Below are 23,986 nucleotides of genomic sequence, written 5' to 3'. Positions count from 1 at the left end.
ACTGGACTGCTAAACTTTATGAGTGTAGCTGTATTGTTAAGATTTATAAATACAACATAAAATATGCTGTATGTGAACACAAACATCACCAGGTTCAAGCACAAATGGTTCAGATTTTCATTTTGGACTCGAGCAAGTGTGAAATGTCACAAGTAGGAGAGTCGAATGTTGAGATAACAGAATTTGTGAAACAGTACAATTATTATTATTTTATGTCCTTTACAGCAGCTGTTGATCAGCCCAAACCTCAGAAACCTTCTGAGAGACCACAACCAGAGAGTCGGGGAAGGATCGGCCTCCACGTTGGACTGACAGCAGCTGTACTACTCGCTGTCTGTGCTGGACTCTACTTTGCCTTCAGACTTCGTTCTAACCCTGATGAGAGAAGATGAACACAGTTATATTTTTGGGGACATAAACCTGTAGGACTCAAAACCATTACATTTGCTATTTTAAGCTCTTTAAGTATCTATTTGCTTTGAACTAATGTGGCTCGTTACATTAGTACAACATATTAATTACACACTGCATTTACTGTTAACACTATGAACATTTACACATTCCAGGTCATTATTTTGCACATTTCATTTAATTCTCTTTAGTTTACAGTTTAAAGCCGTGGCTTCTCACTTACAATATAGTTTTGTGACCTGTTATGCACCACAACATTCAGGCAAATTCCTTGTCAATTTTGATATCAATTTTTGGTAACGCTTAGATTACGGTCATCAACGTACAGTGTAATTACTCCGTAGTTACAGTGTAATCTTTTGTATTAAAGGTGTACCAGTACAGTACGTACCAATACATACATGTAGGTACAAGATGTGAAGTTATGGAATAAGTGGGCAACAATTTACGTACTTATAAAGAACTTATACTGTACTTTATACTTTAACTGACGGGTACTTATTCTGTTATTACAGAGTATGTACAATTTACTGAGCAATAATCCAGAAATTTGGAAGGAATTAAGAGAGAATTAACACTCTAGTTATTGTTTAACTACTAGGTATCTATTCTGTTATTACCAACCAAAGATGTCACTCACTTGTGTTTTGATGTTAAGACATGTTAACAATTCTGAAGTCATTAAAATGTTGAAAGTCTTCTCTCTGGCATTTGTTTTCATCCGGCATTACGGCTCCTCAAGGTATTAGCTTTTTCAGCTCTGTGCACAGCCTCTTTTACATTCTTTGTCAACCAGTGGTTCTTTTTTGTTGTTTTTCTTTTGTTTGTTTATATTTTGGACAGCCTCACATATGCCTTCAGTAGTGGGAGGGTATTCTATAAGCTCTTCTAATAATAATGTAATCTCCTCACTATTGCTTGCCTCTTGGTATTGCTCAGTGCTGTCTGGGGCCCATCTGTATGTCCTGGGTATGTTAAACAGCTTGCTGGGTTTTATGTGTGTGTGATATTGTTGTGTTTGAGGAAGAGGGTGATTTGGTTGTGGTCTGATAAAGGGGTTTAGAGGCTTGACTGTGAATGCACTGAAAGAGAAGGGATCCATGTCTGTGAACATGTTATCTACAGTGCTGTAGCCACAAGTTGAACAATAAGTGAACCTTTCCAAAGAGTCCCCTCTTACCCAAACAGTGATAATATACAGACTGAGGCTTCTGCAGAATTGTTACAGCTCCCTCCCATTACTGTTAATCACAGTGTCAAAGTTGTTTCTAGGAGGCAGATGTAAGTGAATAGTAGGAGCTTGCTGGGTGATAAAGCTGTCCCCTTGACTACTAGTGACTTCAGGTTGTATACCAATCTGGGCATTAAAATCATCACAGATTATTATATTTCCTGCCCCTGGTAATATGTCATCAGAGAAGTAAGGGGACTCAGATGGGGGGATGTAAACAACACATAGATATATATCTTTCAGTGTAGGGATAAGATCTCTTTTTATTTTCAGCCAAATATAGTTTTTTCCGATTTTGAAAAATTGTACTGAATTGTGTAAATTCGATCATTATTATTTATGCTATTTACAAAATCAGAGGTTTTACTCTTCAGGCCAAAGACTGAGTGTGTGTGTGTGTGAGTTAGAGTTTAAGGGACTTTGGTCCTGTAAAAAAAAAAAAATCTCTTTTTAGAGTTTTTTTTTTAGAAGATTGTTTATTAATTGTTTTATTTATTATGTATTTATGTCTTATTTATGTGTTTTTACTATTTAATAGTTATTCAACTGCATTCCTAATATGAATTGTTGGTTGAATTGGTTGAAGTCTTTTATTATGGGATTTCCTTCTAACATCTGATCTGTTTGATCAGGTGCTTGTTTATGCTTGAGAGGGTTTCTATTTCTTTCATTGCTTGATAGGTTGTGTAAGGACACCTGTCTTCCCAGGGTCTGAGACAAAAAGTTACTGTAGCCGACATGGTTACGGCCTGTCAGCAATAAAGTATTAAAAGTATCACACCTCCCCTGTACTTCACAGTTTATTAGCTAGGCCATAGATAAGGGTATTAGAAATGAACAGCCAGCGCGCCTAGAACTGTTATCAACCTCTTGCCTATAAAACAATTAATACAGGCACAGAACAACTCTTGGCTGGGATTCACAGGATACGTGAGCAGCGTGTGTGCATCGCGGCGCCATGGAAACAGGAGGAGAGCAGCATCTTTTTCCATGTTTTTCCCATGGAAACAGGAGGAGAGCAGCATGTTTTTCCATGGGCGCCGCGACGTTCTCGTGCTCACGTATCCTGTGTGAGCAGCGCCTGTGAACTTTGACATTCTCAGATGGAAGAAAAGCTGATACTTTTTTGTGTTTCTGAATTTCCTGAATTATATGATACAAGTTTGTGTTCGTATGGAGACCTCGGGAGGAAAGCCCTGTCTTGGAAACAGGTTTCCACTCAAGTAGGCTGTCAGGTGTGTTTTAATAGTCACGTAGCTTGTTGTACATGGACAATATGTGTAAATATAGCTTAGGTTTGTTACGTGTTCCCCGTCAATGGCTCTAACGTTACATACCTATAAAAGTTTCTTAATGGAAGTAATGATATATAATTTTCATACAGAATATTTTGTTGTCACAGAAAACTTATCACATTTTCTCCACTTGTTTAGAGGATGAGTGTAAAAGGAGATGGAAGAATCTCAGGGACACATTTATTAAGGAGAGAAAGACAATGAGAGAAAAGAAGAGTGGTGCAGGGGCAGAACAAAAGACAATGTGGAGGTATTTCTCAATCATGAGTTTTCTAGACCCTCATGTCAGAGAGAGGCCCACTTCCTCCAACATGTCCCAGTCCCTACAAGAGAGACCCTCTACTCCCCCGGTTACCTCAGCACCCCTGGCTACTCAGTCATCATCATCTGGTACCCCATCTGACACAGAAACATCGTGCTACCCCAGGTGTTGAAAGTGCTAAACCAGTCTCCAGATGAGGATGAGCTCTTTCTTTTGAGTCTGGCCCCATGCCTCAGAAAGCTGTCAAGTGAAAAGGGGAGTGAATTAAAAATCGAACCACCAGAGGAGCCCCAGGCACACTCGGGCACAAATCAGCATCGAAGTCCTGCAGCAATGCAGGGGTCACTGGTCCAGGATTTAGCTGAACCTCTCCGGAGAGCAGGATCAGCTTGAAGAGGAGACCTGCTATTCTTGGAAATGGGGTGGCAGATGACCGGTCCACTGGAGGAGTGTCAACTGGCAATAAACCATCCTTTATCTCAATTTCAATCACTTGTCCTGTTTTCCACATATTGAATTCTCTGGCCAGACAGTCACTTACAGGCAATAGGCTACAGCAATGAGTGCCAACTGAGGTCCAAAGAGCACTCCGAGAAACACAGCCCAGGTATTTTTGCTGATGAACTTTGCTTTGCACTTGACACAGGTTTTGACAGGCATGCTCTGTGGTACAATAAACAGCCTCGGAAGACAGTCCTATGTAGCAATCCCATCCAGGATCCCGGTGGCCAGAGGGTAGAAGCTCCTCTTAAGCCCCTCAGCACCGGCCCGGTGCACCTGGAACCTCCTCTTGACCTCAGCGGGGAGAAGAGGTCGCCATCCGATCCATGTGGCCAAGACCGTTTCCTTCGATGTTGAGATGGGTGTACAGATGGTCTTACTTGATGTTTAATCTGATGTTTATGTTTGAAAGACTGGTAGCAGAGTCGGCAGGGGGATGAGCTGAGCTGTGGATATCAGAAATGTTCATTTTGACTTGGAAGAATTCTGCAATAAATATCCAGTCTAGCTATTAAATGTTAAAACGGCTTGCCATAGATGCCAGCAAACTACGAGCGAGCCAAACTAACGTGAGCTATTTAAATGAACTGGTAAAAAGGCGGCTCACACAGATAGATTGGTCTCAAGATTAACAGTCTGAATAACACATGAAACAGGTGCAAACAATTAAGATAGTTTGGCACCGAAAATGTAGTTTAGCAAGTCTCTAAAATATCATTTCATATGACATATCATATGATGAAAATATAAAGTATGAACATTTGAAACATCATAAAATTATTAATTATCCCAGACCATGCAGATGGACACACTTTAAGACAGTGAAATCCTCATCAATCTGTGTTGTTCCCACGCCACCCGCTACGCCACTAGATGGCAGTGTTGCACTATTTTTGCCATAATTTAACCAGGATTATTCTACTCTGTTACACATATATGGTGTGTAGCATATTCTTAATTAAATAAGTTAGTTAAATCAATTGACTTCACTGCTACACTGCACTTCCTCTGACAGTAAAGACAGGCTGCTCACCTGGACTTTTTATTTCCATTTTATCTATCTATCTATCTATCTATCTATCTATCTATCTATCTATCTATCTATCTATCTATCTATCTATCTATCTATCTATCTATCTATCTAACCAACCAGCAGAGGGTGCGCTCGTTTCCTGAAGCGCACCAAGGCGCGCTGCTGACAGCTGGGTGGAGTTGGTTGGTGATGGGATGCGGACTTGTACAAGAAAAGTCCCCCTGCTTCGGATTTTACACTTCATACACACACACACGCTCTCTCTCTCTCTCAGCTGCAGGACCCATCAACACAATCAACAAGCTGTCAATGCTCCGGACTTGGAGATGTCGCTCATAATCCACATTTTAACAACTTTGGGTGAGTTGAAGTTTCTTCTTTACACATTTGTTTATGTTAGAAAAAAACTGCTGAGGTGCTGTAAGCTCTCTGGGTGGATTTTCATCCTCTGTTGCTACCAAAATGTTCGCTCTCACGTCTAACTAATGAAAGCCATATGCAAACCATTATTCACTGTTTCTCACTGTTTTCCCAGAAATTACACTGTTTCAGAAGGTGAGACGAGGAAAGTTTAAGAGCTAAATAAAAACCTCTCTACTCTTAGTTTTCCACGAGCTGCACACAACCTCAATCTTTGTATCTGTAGAGTGAATCCATGTGATTTTGATTTAAAATGAACAGACCACAAGTCTGCTCTGCTTCTGGGTGTTATGACTGAAAGCAAAAGAAAGACACTGTACTGTTTTGTGAGAGCGTTCCCCCGTTTAAACTGTTTTTTTTTTTTTTTTTTTGCACTTCCCCTGAGTTTGCTATCATCTCACTGACAGCATTTTCCCTCCCTGCAGCACTGTTGTGTCCCGTCTGGGCGCAGCTGCCGGAGTTCGGGGATGTTTGCACGGAAGGCAGCTGCTATCCCGCCACAGGTGACCTGCTGATCGGCCGGGCGCATAAACTCGTCGCCTCCTCCACCTGCGGCCTGGAGAAGCCGGAGCGTTTCTGCATCGTCGGACATCTGGAGGTAAGAAAAGAGCTGCTGCTGCTGTAAACCTGCAGAACCAAGCAGGAAATAAACTCTCTGAGCTTGTGACCGGTAAAATAACTCTTATAATAATCTAATAATAAAAAGGGCCTCATGGGTGAGGTATGTCAGCTATTTTTCCAGGAAAATTTCAACCAAAATACAGCAGATATATCAGGATTTTTTTGTCAATGGTGTTTGGGAAATAAAGTTAAAGAAAACAGCTTCCTATCTTTTCAAATATGTATCTCAAACCTTTATTTAAAAGTCACGATAAAGCTTGAAACTCAGTCAATGAATGACTTAGTTCTGGTGAGGAAATGCTGATCTTGAACTCTGATGAAGAAGTATAAATAGGTTATTTTAAGACACTTAATGTGCGTTTTTTGATGTGCTGCAAGGAGCTGAATGAGCGCTATTGTCCATGAACTTGGAAGGATAATCTTGTTCGATACAGTGGCTACTGTTGAATAGAGTAAGGAGATTTTTCCTCTGGATGTTCTTCAGTTTTTGCTTCTGTCTCTTTTGTGGCTGAAAAGTTACAAAGTAGGAAGCAGAAAATGGACAGATTGAGATAGACGAAACAGAGATGATAACGTGTAGAACAAGGAATAAATAAATAACCCCTAAAATGAAAGTTTTAAATAAAGAAAAAGGCAAAGAGAACAAAGTATCGCATGTATTATTGTCTGCATTTCCCAAGTGGACTGTAAAGAGATATTACTGAGTACTGGACTCAAATTCCTTGTGCGGACACAGTAAAACGCTTAAATCTGGTTCAGTTTATAAAGATAAGTTTCCCTGCTGCCTTAAAAATGTGAATTTAAGTTGTTCAAAGTTTTTTAATGAGTTGTGAAAGTGTAAAACAACCATTTTAAGTAATTATAAGAAACATCCATGACTTATCTGTACATGTACTAAAGACACACAGCAAGTTCCCATCATATGTTTTTTGTAGTGTGAAGAAAATACACAGATATAAACTTGCTGTGTGTCTTTAATACATGTTAAGAGAAGTCATAGTTATGAAAACAATGCAAACCATGCTGAAGATTAGTATCAAATTCTGTCCTTGCCCCTGTACATTCATAATTTAACAAGGTCACTGAGAAAGTTGTCACGTGACGTCTTTGTACTGACTTGGATACAAACTTCAGCAGCAGGAGCAGCCACAGTTGTAACATCTTGGCGATAAATAAAGATTTTGACTCTTAAAACATAGAAAATGGAAACAGAAAGCACATCTGACTGACGTTTGTCACCTTCACTGAACAGTTATTGATTCAACTTAATACTTTAAGTTAATTGAACTTGTTATCTGTAGTTGAGTTAACTTGACTCGGTGAGTTTCACATTTTCACAACTCATGAGACGACTTTGAACTTTATCTGAAGTTCAGTTGACTCAAGTTTTTAAGGAAGAAGCAAGCAAAACCAGCTTAAAATGTATCATAGTGTACCAGAGTCGGACTGGCTATCAGGAGCGCTGTGAGAAATCCTGGTGGGCTGGTCACCATGTGGGCCGCTTGAGCACTACGTGGGCTACTTGAGCACCATGTGGGCCGCTTGAGCACTACGTGGGCCGCTTGAGCACCATGTGGGCGGCTTGAGCACCTTGTGGGCAGCTTGAGCACCATGTGGGCGGCTTGAGCACCATGTGGGCTGCTTGAGCACCACGTGGGCAGCTTGAGCACCTTGTGGGCAGCTTGAGCAGCAGCCCATTATACAAAAACAAGAGCTAGATAGATGTGTTGGCGGCCCAGCAGCACCAGCAGTAGAAACGCAGTAGAACATGATCATTACTGCAACTTTATTTAGAATAAATAAATCATGCTAGACATTAGGTTTGATTAAAAAAAATAGGTAATAATTCATGATTTGTTGTCTTTCCTGTAAATTGTTGAGGAATTTCCAGGCCTCTGCAGATAACAGAAAGTTGGTGAAAATTCATTAAAGTGATATAAAATGTACCAGCTCGCTCTCGGCCTTGAACATGGCGTTTTTATGACTGTGACTTATTGCATATGGATTCTTGCAAGAGAAAAGGGCCAGTTGATGTCAGTGTTGAAGGGTGAGACCATGATTGTGATGAAAACGGATTATAAATATGATTTTAAAATAATTAATTAAACCTTTTAAACCAGCTTGAGTTCAGTTGTTTCTGCAACTATCGTAGCGATAAAATCAGAGACGGACCAGATGACAGTGTGTCTGTGTATGTGGGAACATATACAGTATCTGCTTGCTGTCTTGTCGAGTGGGAGTGCAGACATTTCCCGTCCACAATGAAAGCGCTGTGTGCCTCACAATCCCCTCCCTGTGTGCATGTGAACTTGGGGGCGAGGTAGGGGATATTCTCCTTTTTATCAAACACCCTTTGGCGACTTCAGCTGTGTGAATGGCGTCCTTATGAAATCACGGACATAGTGTGGGGCCTTTCTGACCCCGAGGATGAGCACAGTCCTCAAGTATGAGCTGCAGATGAGGAGGTGGAGGGGCGGGAAGTGAGCCTCAAGTAGTAATAGACGTTTTTTTTTTTTTTTTTAACCAAACGCTGCTAAGTGGAGCCACTTAGCCAGACTCCGCTCACATTTCAACACGGACATAGTTGGCAGGGCCTCGGTGAAATTGAGAAACTCGTCTTGTTTATTCGCAGGCTGCAATATTGTGAGATTTAAGAGAGTGTGTGAACCAGAGTATGGTTTGTATACATGCCAAACCATCTGGTATGCAGGCGAGGCCCCTGCTGTTGACAAAAGCAGTGAATACATTATTAAACAGACACAGTACAGACAGACACACTGGAAACATGATATATACTGTACATCATCAATGTGAATTCACTTCTCCTGGATCATTCTTTGTTTTTCCTCAAGGGCCGGTTCATTATTGAACATGTCATTCAAAAACCACGAGCATTAATCTGCTGTTTTAACAGCCTCCACTCTTCCTCGAAGGCTTTCCACCAGAAAAAACCTTTTACGGACCTGGCTTTGTCATTTTGAAACAGGAAAGGGTTTTCTCCAAAGTGTCACAAAACTGGAAGCAGACTACTGTCTAGATTATAATGTTGTTGTTGTTGTTGTTGATTGTTGACGCGGCGTCCCTTTCACTCGTCATCATTGTCCTGTATTGAATTGTTTTTTAATGCTGTGTGGTGAAACCAAAGATTATTGTCCACAACATGGACAATAAAGTTCTTAAATAACTTATAATTCTGTGCTGTAGCATTAAGATTTCCCTTAACTGGAACTAAAAGGCCTCATAAAACTTTACAGTTGGCACTGGAGTTGAGTTAATTAGTCAACCAATTTGTAGATCAACAGAAAGTTAATTGGCTACAATTCTGATAATCAGTTAATTGATTTTTCAAGCAATCTTCTCCAATGTGAATATTTGCTGCTTTTCTCTGTCTTCTATTATAGTAAATTGAATATCTTTGGGATTTGGGCTGTTTTTTGGACAAAATAAACAACCTTCAAGACATTACTTTAACAAAAAACATATATACCAAATCATATTTACACCATTTATACATATATAAAGCGTTATGTTTAACATACATAGAAGAAAACGTTCAATGCGTAATTTCTTATAATAATTAATTCAAGAAACTCTCTAAATACTGGAGAGGTACATGTAGTGTATGAAGAACAGAACACAGTGATCATAATCATAACACACGATTTAAATAGTATTTCTGTTTCACATTATTTCTTTGTAATTATCAACAATGAATGTTTTTATACATTTTTTTAAACTTTGTGATTGTATAAAACAGTTTTATTTGCAGTTTTGTTTCATATATTAACTCCTTTTATCATAATGTATCATTTTCTGATGTTCTAAACAAAATGATTAATTAGTTGCTCAAGAAAATAATGTGCAGATGATTAAATAATAGAAATAATCATTAGCTGCAATAAAGCAACTTTCATTCTGCTCCATCAGACTGCCAGACAGTGAAGCGTGATCCATGAAATATTCCTAGCCCTGTTTAAAGTTTACTTTGGATCTACTTTCTACTGAAGAAATAATCCAATTGAAAACAGTTGATATCCTGTTTCATAGATTAACCAGAATAATAACAGAGACTGTTTTATGTTTTCCTGTCGTTTTTTTTTTTTTTTTTTGGTGTGTGTGAGTGAACTGACCCCTTTAACTCTCTGTGTGCTCTCTGTCCATCAGGAAGAGAAGAAATGTTTCGTGTGCGACTCCAGGCGGATGTACGACGAGGACAGCAACACCGTCAGCCACACCATCGAGAACGTGGTCACCACCTTCGGCCCCAACCGCCTCAAGACCTGGTGGCAGTCGGAGAGCGGTGAGAGACAGAAAACACACACGTGACAAAAGAATAGAAGAGTGCGTTTGTTCTTGAATACAGAAGGGCAGAAGGAGAGAGCAGCGTAGCGTGTGAGCGCTCATTGAGGGTGTTCTCATGGGAACTGGGCTCAGTAATGACTAGACAGGAGATCACAGAGGCACTCGCTGCAACCAATCACAGCAAAGCTAGGGGGCGGGGCTTACAGGTGTGCTGAGTAGAACAGGTGTGCGGATAAGAAACAGATGTGTGTCATCACTTGAACACACATGAGACCTTTAAAGTGGGGGAAAAAGGAAGTTTGTAATGAGGCAGCAGGAGTTCAGAGGAGAATGAGAAACAGTTTGAAATGATTGTAATTTAAAAAATATTCCAGTTTGACAATCTTTAAGAGTTTGTAATCACAGGTTTTATTCTCACTACTGTTAGTGGAAATTCACCTTGAATCCAGGTGTACTGTATAAGCACAGAACTCTTCACATGTGAGAGTCACTGAAACAAACGTCCTGTGAAATGTCTTATTCTATTCTATGTCTGTCTTCTTGTTTTTTACTTATTTATTCATGAGACACATAAAAGACAAATCTCAATCACATCACATTTTTCTAAATCTGAGTTCATAGTCGCAGTGGCCCATTTGAGACTCACTCTTCTATCGAATTCGGATGTTCTCCTTCGATTCCTCTTTTCATTCACTGGTGCTTTTTCACTTTTTTAAGGCCCCTTTACACTTGTGTGATTTTGGGGCCTGAGACGAAAGATGACAACCGTGAGAGAAAGGTGGTCGTCAATCCAAAACAGTGCTCCGAGAAGACACTGTGAGACACACGACTACAAACCAACCAATCAGAATATGACATGAAATGACACAGAATAAACTGGCCAGCACAACATTTTATAAGTGCAGTTTTTTTGAATAAAGTTTAGGGAGAAAACACACTCATTCTCCTTAATACGTCCATGGCACCTTGGCGCCTTTACACCAAGACAATAACCGTGTGGAAGGTGCTACATCAAGTTCAAAATTAATTTAAATAATATAGCGCTTTATAAAGAAATCAGGCTTGTGTAAAAGTGCATTATTAACACCTTAACATACTATTCCCCCTTTTTTCCCTGAAGTAGCTTTGAGGTTGTTAACATCACCTTATTTCACACTGTCTGATGTATCTATGTAAATATATGAAGTATCAGCTGTTTCATCAAATGTAAATATTCTAGATGTCCTGTGCATCATTTTATACATAATTTCCCAGAATTCAGCCTTATTTGACAAACATATTTTATCTTAGGAAACTCTGGTACATGGTTTTGAACAATGTTTGGTTGCACACCAGTTTGTAATGACTGACTCATCGGCTTGTTAAGGGTTTAAAGGGACAGCACATCAATCACACATGTGCCTTAAATGTATCCTGATACACCTCACACATGAATATAAAGTTAGAGCAGATAAAATAAGCTAGTTTTCCCAACAAAATAGGCTAGATTCAGATGTAAGGAAACTGCAAATTAATTGTGGCAAACAGATGAAATAGATCTGCAAAAATCCGCCTCAAAACATAACAACATATCATCGTAAAATTATCAATTGTTTCAGTCAATCTGATGTTTTCCGGCAAACTGTCCCAGAGTCTGTGTGCAAAAAGCAAAAAAGGCCCAGATGTGAGTTTGCTTGTTCCAGCGCTCAGTTGAACTCAGTTGAAGATTCTTGTTTTGCCATGATGGATGCTAGAATTAGTCTACCACTGACATTTGAATGTACAGCATGTGTATGTTTGTGGAGTAGGTGTTGTACTTACCCAACTAAGTGTATTTGGCGCTCCCAGACATGCAAACTAAGAATCTCCATCACAACATCCTTAATTTGAGCCCCTGAAAGAAATCACATTACAGCTGGTTCTTATACTGAATCCTTCCCACATTCGTGCCGCACACACTGTTCCTTCACAGCGGTGGGAATCTGTCAGAGGTGTGAGTCATAGAGGGAGCAGCAGCCAGCAGTGGCAGATGGCTTTGAAACAGCAGGAAGCGACACAATGGCTTTGCTTGGGATTTCCTAATTCCCTCGCAGTAGTCCTGCAGTTCATCTTGGCTTCTGAGCCGGCTGCATCAGCAGATTAAGATATATCATAAGTGCAGCGGTGGGAAGTAGATTTACTTAAGTACAGTTTTGAGGTACTTGTACTTCACTTGAGTATTTCCATTTGATGCTACTTTATACTTCCACTTCACTACATTTCAGAGGGAAATATTGTACTTTCTACTCCACTACATTTATTTGACAGCTTTAGTTACTTTTCAGATGAAGATTTGACACAATGGATAATATAACAAGCTTTTAAAATACAACACATTGTTAAAGATGAAACCAGTGGTTTCCAACCTTTTTTGGCTTTTGACGTCTTATAAAAAGCAGTGTGTAGTCGGGGTCATATTTCACATGTCTGAGTTGTTAACAGCTCCACCAAATAGTGATTTTTCTCTCTAAACTTCTCACATGCTTTCATTTCAAAAAATGTTCAAATGATCCAATATTTCACCAACTTTGTTTTTTCTTCTTCCCTCCCCCGTTAATCATCTCACGACCCCTCACATTTATCTGGTGACCCGATGATGGGTTGAAATGTTTGAGTTGTTCCACCAAATAAATAATTGTTTAAGGCCCAAAACCTTCCAATATTTCACAAAAAGTTTAGAGAAGAGTCTTAAAAATTGACAAACTTTGTGTAGCAGAACTTTGTTTTTTCTTATTTCCTGTAACCATCTGATTTTATATATTTGTTACAGGGCTGATTTTCTGCAAAATGAGTACTTTTAATTTTAATACTTTAAGTAAAATTAGCTGATAATACTTCTATACGTTTACTTAAGTAGGATCTTAAATGCAGGAATTGTACTTGTAATGAAATAGTTTTATATTGTGGTATTGCTACTTTTACTTAAGTAAAGGATCTGAGTACTTCTTCCATCACTGGATTTTTAATGACGTAACCCGATTTAGTAAGTAACTCATTTAAAAGCTATTAGCTTGGACTTTACAGACAAATGTAGTGAGGGATTTACGCATAGTTGGTGCAACCCAATCCAGAGCCGGAGCTTAGATTGATTAGATTCATATGTAGGCATGACTAGGAAAGCCAGCTGACTCAGCTGCATAAACATGTGCAGAAAGAGTCTGTAAATATTTGAAAGAAAGCATGTTTAAGTGTGTGTGAAAGTCTGCTTGCTGCGGCTGTGTTGGCAGTTTTAATAGTGATTTTTTTTTTTTTTTTTTATGAATGGAAATCAGTAAATTTCATGTGTGACCGCCGTGTTTCCTTTTCACCCCGCAGGTGTGGAGAATGTGACCATCCAGCTGGACCTGGAGGCTGAGTTTCATTTCACACACCTTATCATGACCTTCAAGGTGCCTGTTCTCTCTCTCTCTCACACACACACACACACACACACACATATCATACAAATCCTCCCATACCCTCAGCCCGGAGACAAACACAGCTTCGGACAGCTGTAGCGGAGGAATGTGGGAAATTGTTCTGGTCTCAGGAGAGTGGTGGGAAGAGAAGAAGGAGGGAGAGGATGCAGTAAAAAAACGCTGCTTGCTTCTCATCACTGTCATATGGTCAGCTGTGATAACGGACAGCTGGTTTGTGCCTATCATTGACATTTGTAATTACATCATAGTCAAGACACACATTCAAAGACACACCTCACATCCTGTGTCATCCTGTTTTTTGAGACGAGACTGCAGAAAAGATCAACACCTCTTACAGCCGCCGCCCTTTTATTGCTTTATATTCAAGTTATGTTTATTATTAACTTACCCAAATCTAGATGAAAAACTGCAGGAAGTTCTAATAACTTAGATTTTTATTGAAACTTGAGTATTTGATACCTCTGTAGCTTTGTTTTTCTCATCATTTACACAGAAATTTGCATGTAAAATTATATAAAATCTGATGGTGACAAAAACTGTTGAAAATCTAACTTTATCCACAATTAAGTGTTTATACAACTTTGATTTTATCAAAATTGCTGAATTTGATACCACTGTAATGTGGTTTCTTTGATCATACACACAGAAAAGGGCCATGTTGGTGAATATGCTAAGAAATAAGTGATTACTTGAAAGAAATTGAGTGAAAAATGAAGTGAAAAAGCATCAAATATATTTGGTTTTCAGGAACAATCACAGGAAAAGGGAGCTTGTTATCCTGACATTTGAGGAGGAAGATATGCAGAATAGATGCAAATGACATGAAAAGGCATCAATAATATTTGGTTTTCAGGTTCAATCAAAGAAAAAATAAATTGACATCTGAGGGTCATTTAAGAGAAGATGCAGAAAAAGTTACCACAATTCAATCTGATACCACTGGAATTTGTTTTTGCATAATCATTAACACATATTTTGGAAGTAAGAGAGGTTTTACAGCATGAAATCAATATAATTTAGTGTAATGAATGAAGAAGCGATAACATTACTGATAACATATCAGATTCCTTCAATAAACATCTAACAAGTTGTTGAATTTTAATTTATTGTGTTTGTCTTTGCTTACAGACGTTTCGACCGGCTGCCATGGCGATCGAGCGGTCCATGGACTTTGGGAAGACGTGGCAGGTTTACCGTTACTTCGCCTACGACTGCGAGGCCTCCTTCCCCGGCGTGTCGTCGGGACCGATCGTCAAAGTGGACGACATCATGTGCGACTCGCGTTACTCGGACATCGAACCATCCACAGAGGGAGAGGTGTGGAAGCTTATTTGACTGATAAGAGAGTCTGGACTATAATTTAAGATAAAATATACATATATTATGCATAAATATACATTTTTAGATTTTTTTTTTGAAGAAACATGTTTTTCACCTTGTGTCTCTCTCAGGTGATATTTCGGGTGCTGGACCCCGCCTTTGAGATTGAGGACCCGTACAGCCTGAGGATACAGAGTAAGCTTTTTTTAGCAGCTTTAATATCTACAGTGTAAAAGCTGTGAACAAGTTAGAGAAAAGAGTCATTTTTCCCTCTCAGATTAGTTTATTTTAATAGTTTTTAGAGATCTGAACATATAAAATCTTCCAGTAATTCCCAGGAGCAGGCGGTTGGGAACTAACAAAGCTATCACAGATTTAATGCAACAACAGAAAAGCTTGCATTTAATAAGAGCGACGTTTGTGCTAAATCATTAATTATTTAAAAGAAAGCGTATAGTGGCTGAGAAAATCATGAGGCAATAAAAACTAAATCTGGCACATTTTAAAGGGAGATAAACACAACTGTCATGCATTGTGGTGTAGTGCAGAATATAGTTTAACATCCAATAATTAATCCAAAATGAATAGAATAATATTTACAGAATAACAACTTTGTTGGAGGGGAGAAAAGCATTGAAAATAATAGTAATGCTTTATTTTATGGGTCTGTAATTTCCCAATAATTTTCAAGAAATTACCCGGATCAAACAGTGTAATTTGGTGCTAATTATTGGGAAAATGATGTATGTTTAACTGTATGCTTACCTGTAGACATATTTTACATTTCTGCATGTTGTGCACTGAATAAAGACTCTGTAGTGATAAATTAAAATAAATTGATCTCCATTTTCCCCACAATTAGTACCAAATTACGCAGTTATGGAAACAGACAGTTGTAGACAAAAAGCCTAAAAGATGAAAAAGCAACACTGCAATACATTTTAGTGTTTCATTTTACCTGAACGTGACCTTGTGTTGTCATGAACACCTCATAACATTGAGATGATTTTCTTTAACTTTTATTCATCTATAGTTGAGGTAACAGTGGACTGTAGCAGAGCCGCAGGGGTCAAAGGTCAGACAGAAAGAGCGCTGGACTGGATGGAATTTCACATGTGGAAGCTACTCGGCCTTTGTACACTCATATCCGTCCAGGCTCTCACTTCTTCACTCACACACACATGTCGAGGCGTCATTTGAAGTAAATGGTGAATGCTGTGGGTGTGTGAGCGTCTGTGAAGGACGGCCGCCACCTCCTCGAGGACTGAAGCTCGGGCCAGAAACTTGAAAAAGAGACAATAATCTGCTGGATCTTGTTTAGCTTTATAGCCCTTTGATAATGGGTTGCTCAGATGATCATTAAAGTTGTAAAAAGGTGTGTGTGTGATAAATCTTATCTGAACTCTCTAATCGCCTGTGTGTGCGTGTGTGTGTGCGCGTGCAGACATGCTGAAGATCACAAACCTCCGAGTCAACTTCGTAAAGCTCCACACGTTGGGCGACAATCTGCTCGACTCCCGCGACGAGGTGACGGAGAAGTACTACTACGCCCTCTTCGACATGGTCGTCCGCGGCAACTGCTTCTGCTACGGCCACGCCTCCGAGTGCGCCCCGATGGATGGAGCCCCTATAGGAGCCGAGGGAATGGTACATCCAACGCATGTTCACATTCATTTACATACAGAGATGAAAGAGATGAGAGATTTAAATTCGTCTGTCATTTTAAATTTGTTAATTGTCAAATATGATTTGATACTGATTTAATTTATTTTAATCGGTAACAAAAAACAAGATATAGATATTTTCAAACTATTGAAGTTTCAGAATATTGGGCCGTTGGACCAATGGCATGGCACCAAGGAGTTAGACGCACAGGTCGATACGTTAAGCATAAAGTTAGTTAGTGAGTCAATTAGCTTAGCTTAGCATAAAGCCTGGAAACAAGGGGAAACTGTTATCCTGGCCAAAACCACAACATGCTGTTTTTATAGCTCAAACAAACATGATATATCGTGGGATTACTAAATGTTTTGGTGTTAGTAGGCAGGTGTTGAGCTTTAAGACAGAGCCATGCTAGCTGTTTCCCCCTGCTTCCAGTGTTTTTGCTAAGCTAAGGTAATCGCCTCCTGCTTCCAGCGCCATTGTGAACACATAGACACGAGATTAATACAGATGAAATGGCATTTCGAGAGTAACTAACTTCCGTATTGTGATGTATTTCTGAGTGAAACAGGATAGACAGGTGGTACATAGTGTCCGAAGGAATTTGATTTGAACGTTAAAAAGCGGGCGTGTCATAATGAATCTCAGCTCTGTGCCGCTAAAAGTTGAAGATTGATTGATGGGTGGATGTCATGATATTATTGGTTGAAATTGGTTGGTTCAAGCCTACGTAAGCACACGTCATATTTTGTTTTACAGGAAGAAAACACAATTGGATTTTGATACAAAGAAATTGATTTTTTTGTATATTTTGGCAATTTTTTTTGCATTGTTAAATAGGTGCACAGTATGATTGGGGATGTGAAAAAGGCATTTTCCATTTCATAATGACTTTAATTTGGATTTTGCCATCTCTCCCTTGGCAAGAAAGCAAATAAGTGTATTTCCTATACAAAAATATGCATATTTGGAACTAAATCCAAATTAGAACCAGCTATTGTTGCCAACCTCATTTATGCTGTATGGTACTTGAGTCAGTATTAATTTATTTCTGTGTGTGTGTATGTGTGTGTGTGTGTGTGTGTGTTTGTGTGTGTGTGTGTGTGTAGGTCCATGGCCGCTGTGTGTGTAATCACAACACCAAGGGACTGAACTGTGAACGCTGTCAAGACTTCTACCACGATTTGCCTTGGAGACCTGCAGAGGGACGAAACACCCACGCCTGCAAGAGTGAGATCACACACACTCACTCATAAATGCAGATCTTGTTCTTATCTTTTAAGGCTCACCAGTTCACCCTTAAAAGGAATAGTTTCATGTTCTGGGAATTTGCTTTCTTGCTGAGAGTTTGATGAGAAGATTGCACGCTCATGTCTGTATGCCAAATATGAAACTGCAACCTGCAGGTGATTAGCTTAGCTTAGCATAAAGAGTGGAAACAGGGGGAAACTGCTAGCCTGGTTCTGTCCAAAGTAAAAAAATAAAATAGAATTTATCTACTAACATCTTTACAGCTCAGTAATTAACACAATATATCCTGTGTGTACAAAAATCGAAGTGTAAAAATGATTTGCAGTTAAACAAACGAGTTACCTTTGGATAGAGACATGCTAGCTGTTTCCCTTTGTTTCCAGTCTTTATGCTAAGCTAAGCTAATCATTTACTGGCTCCAGCTTCATATTTAGCTTACAAACATGAGAGTGGTATCGATCTTCTCATCTAAGTCTCAGCACGAGACTTAGATGAGTGAATAAGTGAATAAGTGAATAAGTGCATTTATTAAAATTTCTATAAACTCTTCCTTTAATAACTTTCTTTTTTTTATTTACAGATATAAACAAATACTTACAAAAACATGTAAAATACATGATTAATATATAGTTAACGAGAGTAAATCATATGCATATATGTATATATTTTGTCCTCTTCTTTCTCAGAGTGCGAGTGTAACCATCACTCCACCTCGTGTCACTTCGACCTCGCCATGTACATGACGACCGGGAACGTGAGCGGTGGCGTGTGCGACGACTGCCAGCACAACACGATCGGCCGACAGTGCGAGCAGTGCGCACCCTTCTTCTACCAGCACCCCAATCGAGACCTGAGGGACCCCAACGTATGCGAACGTACGTCACCCTTACGTCACCTCTGACCCCTGAGCGTCCCGATGCTCGTTACGTACCATTGTCCTCCTCCAGGACATGTTTCTGCTTTAGACAAGCACCATCTGGAGCTGCACTCACCAGTTGTGTCGAAACTTTTGAAGTGAAAAGCAGAAAGTAGCCGTTGTTACAGAGTGTAATTACCCACTAAGTACTAGGTAGAAGTGGAAATAGTGCTTTAAAATGAAATACACCCTCCCCCTCTTTCTTCCTCTTTACAGGACTTGTCTTTTAAATTACACACTTCTTTTGCAGCTCTTTGCTCTTCATTATCTTGTCCTTTCTCACTCACAGATAACTTCATGGAGCTGTAATGGTATTTTAAGATAAGATAATGTATTTTAACCATGCTAGAAAATAAGTATCTCCAGTTTAGATGGAAACTGTGGAGGCAGATGCTGATTTTTCTGGACTGAAAGTGAACTGATTACAGGACTATCTGGTGATATCTTTCAACGTGTTTCCCGACATTTGTTATCTTTCTGTTCCCCTTGTCCATCATTTTGTTCCAGAGCGAGATATTTTGATATTTCCTGACCGTATTGACTCTGTATATTCATGATCCCTAGTGGATGGATGTTTTCTGGTGACCTCCCCTGACCTTTTTTCTAGCTTCACCATCATTTGCCTTCTTTTACACATCAAATATATGAATCTACTTGGTAGATTTGCATGAAATTTTGCGAGCATGTTCCTCTGTTTTTCACACTTTTTGAGTTTTTCCTCCAGTGCCATTCTCAGGCCACAGCTCACAATATATTTCATAAGCTAAGTGATAGATTTCAGAGCACTCTACTTTTGACGCCTTGTCACAGCCAACAAAAGAGTGATATCACCTTCTCAGATTGTTTAATTTAATAGTTTCTAGAGTCTAAAAAGGGAAAAATTCCCAGTATTTCACAGTAAAAAGCAAAAGTCAGACAGTAAAAAAACCAAAAAAACATTTTGTCTAATAAAAATATTTTTCTTCTTCTCTCTAATCTATCTTGGGAACAGCCCCAGAATATGAGCCAAATACATTTTGATGATCTCATGTTTTTTTTTCTTGCATTCTTGTATCAAAATCATCGGTACATTTGTAGTTTTGTAGATATCACTGAGCAGATTTTCTTATTTAAGTAACAAAATAATCGTATCTAATACAATTTTCATGTCTCCACAGCGTGTAACTGTGACCCATCCGGGTCTCTGCAGGGGGGAATATGTGACGCAAGGACGGACGTGGCAGCCGGGCTGATCTCAGGCCAGTGTCGGTGCAAAGGCAACGTGGAGGGAGAGCGCTGCGACCACTGCAGACAGGGACACTATGGACTGGGACAGGGACCGCATGGCTGCCTGCGTAGGTCACAATTAATAAGACTACACTTGAGGCCTGTGTTACACCTGAATATCTTCATTTCTTCAACTATTACAAAAATCATTTTGCACAAGAAAACCAAACAATCTATACATCTCTGAAAGGTCAATGACTAAAACTGGTTAATTTCAATGGTCATACTGGAAAAGATCAAATAAAAAACTTCATAGAATACAGACATGAATATACATAGTATAGTTATACAAACATACACTACAGTCAGACACGCTGACACAGTTCAATCTGTTGCTTCATCTTATTCTTGTGTGTTTTGGCAGCTTGTACCTGTAACCCGCTGGGCACGCTGCCTGGAGGAAACCCTTGTGATTCAAACACAGGAAGGTGCTTCTGCAAACGCCTCGTCGACGGACATAACTGCGATCAGTGTCAGGTACGGATCCAAACACAACTCAGGATGTATACTCCTCCTTCAGTATGTCAGCATCTATTTCTGAGTGACTTATAATGTACGTAACTTTCTATGTTACTCTGTTATTTCATTGTTTTCCCTGCAGCCGCAGCACTGGGGTCTGTCCAATGACATGGATGGCTGCAGACCATGTGACTGTGACCAGGGCGGGGCTGTCAACAACAAGTATGTATAGAGATTACTGTATGTGATGTACAGTAGTTTTATGTTAATCATAGGAAGCTTTAAGCCCATAGTGCATATTTCACTGCAACACATATCAGCTCATATTCATTAATTATGAGTCATTGATGCTTTTTGATAACATGAACAGCTAAATAAGAACGTGGGCTCTGCTTTAACAGCATCAGATTAATATGACTCACTTACAACCCGGCAGACATCAAACAGGCAAATTCTGCATATTTGGAATTCCTTAAAGAAAGAAGTGGGTGAGAGTTGCACTGTTGCAATCCTTTTATGGCTCATTTAACCATTTAACCATTTAACTTAGGGTGAAAGGAGTTATTGCAACATCAAACTGGTAATTAGAAACAGTGCTAAGTTTTTACTTAACCTTGAAAAGCACTTTGTAACCTCCTTAAGAAAACTGCCATACACATAAAGTTGTTTATTTGTTATGATGATGAAAAAATACATAAAGACAAATAAATATACTGTACCTAAACCAAAAAGTGTAGCTACAGAAGCTGAGAGCAGCTTTGGTCACAATTAGTTTTTAGAAAATCTCGTTATCTGAAGATTTCAAGTTAATTATCTCATTATATTGGAATAGCAAAGTTGTTATTTCTCATGATAACAGGTTAATCATCTTAAAAAAGAAGTTGTTGTCTCAAGGAAAAGAGATAATTATCTCTAAAATAATGAGATAATAGACGTTTTTCACAACACAACATTTAGTCATGTCATAGCAGAAAAAACACAGGTGTAATTAATAACATTAATTAAAGGCTGCATTCAATCTACAGTAGGTTTATCAGTTTAATGGTGCCAGTATTGTGCCTACGCTCACTCACAGACACATTTTAATAGAAAAGAGTGATCGTTAATGTTATTAATTACATTAAAGATCTTATGATAGCACATGGACATTTATAAAGAGAAGAAAAATAAAAATACATGATAAATATAAGTACTGAGCAGCATCTCTCTGTGTCCACAGCTGCGACCCTCATTCAGGACAGTGTGTGTGCAGGGAGCACATGTTCGGACGACGCTGCAACAAGGTCGAGTCCGGCTTCTACTTCATCACTCTGGACCACTACACGTACGAGGCTGAGGACGCCAAGCACGGACCTGTGAGTGTGTCTCTTATTGGTGCTTTTACCCCGTTCTCAGGTATGTCAACTACATCACAGCTCTCTTAATGTTTACGTCAGGGTGTGACGGTGGTACCGAGGCCTTATCCTCTGGATCGTAGTCCGACGTGGACCGGTATGGGCTTTGTTAATGTGCCAGAAGGAGCCTACTTAGAGTTCACCATCAACAACATCCCAGAGTCCATGGACTATGACCTGCTTATTCGTTACGAGCCGCAGGTAACCCACGAACATACATATAATTTGTATTTTATGCTTTTAGCCAATGTTTGTATCCAGAAAATCCTAAAAGTAGAGCAACAGTAGAAGTGAGTTTACATCATAGATCAATGCTACAAACAGTCATTTACCAATTAATCATTCTAACAAAGAGCAGGTTTGAAACGTGTTCCTTTGAGATATAGCAGTGAACATACAGTAAGGTCAGCGCTGGAGGGATGAAAGGAGGGTCAAGGATGAGGTGATGAACTGGAGATTTAAATGGTTGAGTGATTTGAATTTAAAAGAGAGACGTTTTTTTTAAAAACAAGTATAAAAATCAATACAGAAGAACCAGAGACACTCTTTTCTTTTTTGTCTTTTTTATTCCACACATTCTTCTTTATTATCAAAACTTACCCATAATGCAACTTGACTTAATTCACTCAACTGTGCAGATTCGAGTGTGTTATGATAGCTAAAGAAGCTTCTGGCACCACAAAAGGCTTTATGTAACTTCTCTCACATGTGCAGTGGTGGAAACTCAGTGTGAAGGAGCAGAAATTAGAGCAGATTGCTGCCTGGTTTTTGCTTATTTTACTTTGGAAAAACTGAAAACCCTAAAATATTCATTAAAAGAAAAGGAGAAACAAGAAATGAATAGAAATTGTGTCTTAAAATCTAATTTGGCTGGAGTAGAAACACTTACTTGTGGATGTGAACTTAGCAATTAACCTCCATGTTCAAATATCTGTCAATAAATAAAGAAGATAAATAGATAAGACATCCTCAATAATTCACATTTAAACTCAATCAATCAATCAATTATTCTAAGTTAAATGAGTATCTGCTACTGTACAGCTGCTCTCTCATGGACAGATTATCATAGAAATGTTTGTGGATCTAGTTTAACTTGAATAATAGTGACATCTCTTATTTAAAGTTTTAAGTGTGAAAAACCAATCAATCAAACAATCTATAAATTACTTTATTTGTCTCTAAGGGGAAATTGGTTGTGCAGCAGTGTAACGCAGGATAAAAACACAAAGCACATGAACATTTACATATAAAAACATCAAATAAATACAAAAGAAAGCAAAGTACAGAAATAAAAACAATTAAAACAAACAGTTAAAGTATATATAATAACTGGACTCTAAAAAGAGAAGAAGAAGAAGAAGAAGTCATATATGTGTCTGTGTGTGTTGGCAGCTTCCAGAGCAGTGGGAGCAGGTGAACGTCCGAGTGCAGCGTCCCGTCTTGAACGATCCAAACTACTCCGGTCACTGCAGCAACTCCATCCAGAGCGGAGACGAGCAGTCCGTCTCTCTGCCACCTGGATCCAGGTAACACACACACACGAGTTCACTTCACCGTATCGCTCCACAGCAACACGTTCACCACACACACACACACACTGACTTCCTGCTGTGTTTCAGACACGTGCTGCTGTTGAGGCCGGTGTGTTTCGACAAAGGACTGAACTACACGGTCCGTCTCAGCCTGCCGCTCTACTCGTCAGTCAGCGACGTCCAGAGCCCGTACACGCTCATCGACTCTGTGAGTTTAAATCACATTAAATACATCATTCTTAAACTGCTAATTACATTAAAGCGCTGATAAAACAACATTAGAAGTAATCACCTTGGACTCTGGGAAACTGTGATATACATTAACGATTTCTGGCATTTTATAGACTAAATAATTAATCAATTTATTGAGAAAATAATCAGCAGATTGATCAGTAATAAAATATTGTTTCTTGCAGCCCTACTAGCAACTCATAAACAAGTGGAGCCTTTGATAACGAGTCCCAAGTAGACATTGATTTGCTTTCACATGTTAAAAAGCTGGAAACCACCGATATATGGTTTTATTATAGGTTCCAACTTTGTTGCTGAGAAACAAAGTTTTGTCAAAGTGGCCCAGAACACAAAGCAAAATCTTTAGTTTCAGCCCAAAATTAGCTTCACAGACCACAAGGCTCCTCAGGGCTTAAAGCTTTTTATATACAAAGTCTTGTCC

At 39.1% G+C, this 23,986-nt stretch overlaps 2 protein-coding genes and 1 long non-coding RNA gene across 3 annotated transcripts in view; 2 read left to right on the top strand and 1 right to left on the bottom strand.

The window, feature by feature from the left end:
* The window catches only part of LOC137176129 (uncharacterized), a 32,144-nt gene extending 30,460 nt beyond the window's left edge, over positions 1-1,684 (top strand). The window contains exon 9 of the mRNA XM_067582201.1: positions 226-1,684. Coding sequence (XP_067438302.1) covers positions 226-392 — 167 coding nt within the window. The 3' untranslated portion in view covers positions 393-1,684. The remainder of the gene's footprint in view (positions 1-225) is intronic.
* A 3,201-nt stretch (positions 1,685-4,885) lies between these two features.
* The window catches only part of lamb1b (laminin, beta 1b), a 34,000-nt gene continuing 14,899 nt past the window's right edge, over positions 4,886-23,986 (top strand). The window contains exons 1-16 of the mRNA XM_067581542.1: positions 4,886-5,093; positions 5,579-5,751; positions 9,939-10,074; positions 13,410-13,483; positions 14,642-14,830; positions 14,965-15,028; positions 16,278-16,480; positions 17,605-17,725; positions 18,433-18,621; positions 19,820-19,996; positions 20,293-20,405; positions 20,530-20,609; positions 21,607-21,742; positions 21,824-21,982; positions 23,174-23,307; positions 23,401-23,521. Of these exons, the coding sequence (XP_067437643.1) occupies positions 4,928-5,093; positions 5,579-5,751; positions 9,939-10,074; positions 13,410-13,483; positions 14,642-14,830; positions 14,965-15,028; positions 16,278-16,480; positions 17,605-17,725; positions 18,433-18,621; positions 19,820-19,996; positions 20,293-20,405; positions 20,530-20,609; positions 21,607-21,742; positions 21,824-21,982; positions 23,174-23,307; positions 23,401-23,521 (2,235 nt within the window). The 5' untranslated portion in view covers positions 4,886-4,927. The remainder of the gene's footprint in view (positions 5,094-5,578; positions 5,752-9,938; positions 10,075-13,409; positions 13,484-14,641; positions 14,831-14,964; positions 15,029-16,277; positions 16,481-17,604; positions 17,726-18,432; positions 18,622-19,819; positions 19,997-20,292; positions 20,406-20,529; positions 20,610-21,606; positions 21,743-21,823; positions 21,983-23,173; positions 23,308-23,400; positions 23,522-23,986) is intronic.
* On the bottom strand, positions 5,535-10,042 carry LOC137175716 (uncharacterized). Its single transcript, XR_010925699.1, has 2 exons — positions 9,905-10,042; positions 5,535-5,780 (listed from the first exon to the last, which is right to left on the bottom strand). It is a non-coding gene; the product is annotated as an uncharacterized lncRNA (long non-coding RNA).

Source organism: Thunnus thynnus, chromosome 23, assembly GCF_963924715.1.
Source record: "Thunnus thynnus chromosome 23, fThuThy2.1, whole genome shotgun sequence".
NCBI classification, from domain to species: Eukaryota; Metazoa; Chordata; class Actinopteri; order Scombriformes; family Scombridae; genus Thunnus; species Thunnus thynnus.
Note: the sequence above shows the minus strand (reverse complement) of the source record. Positions and strands in the feature narration are given on the sequence as shown.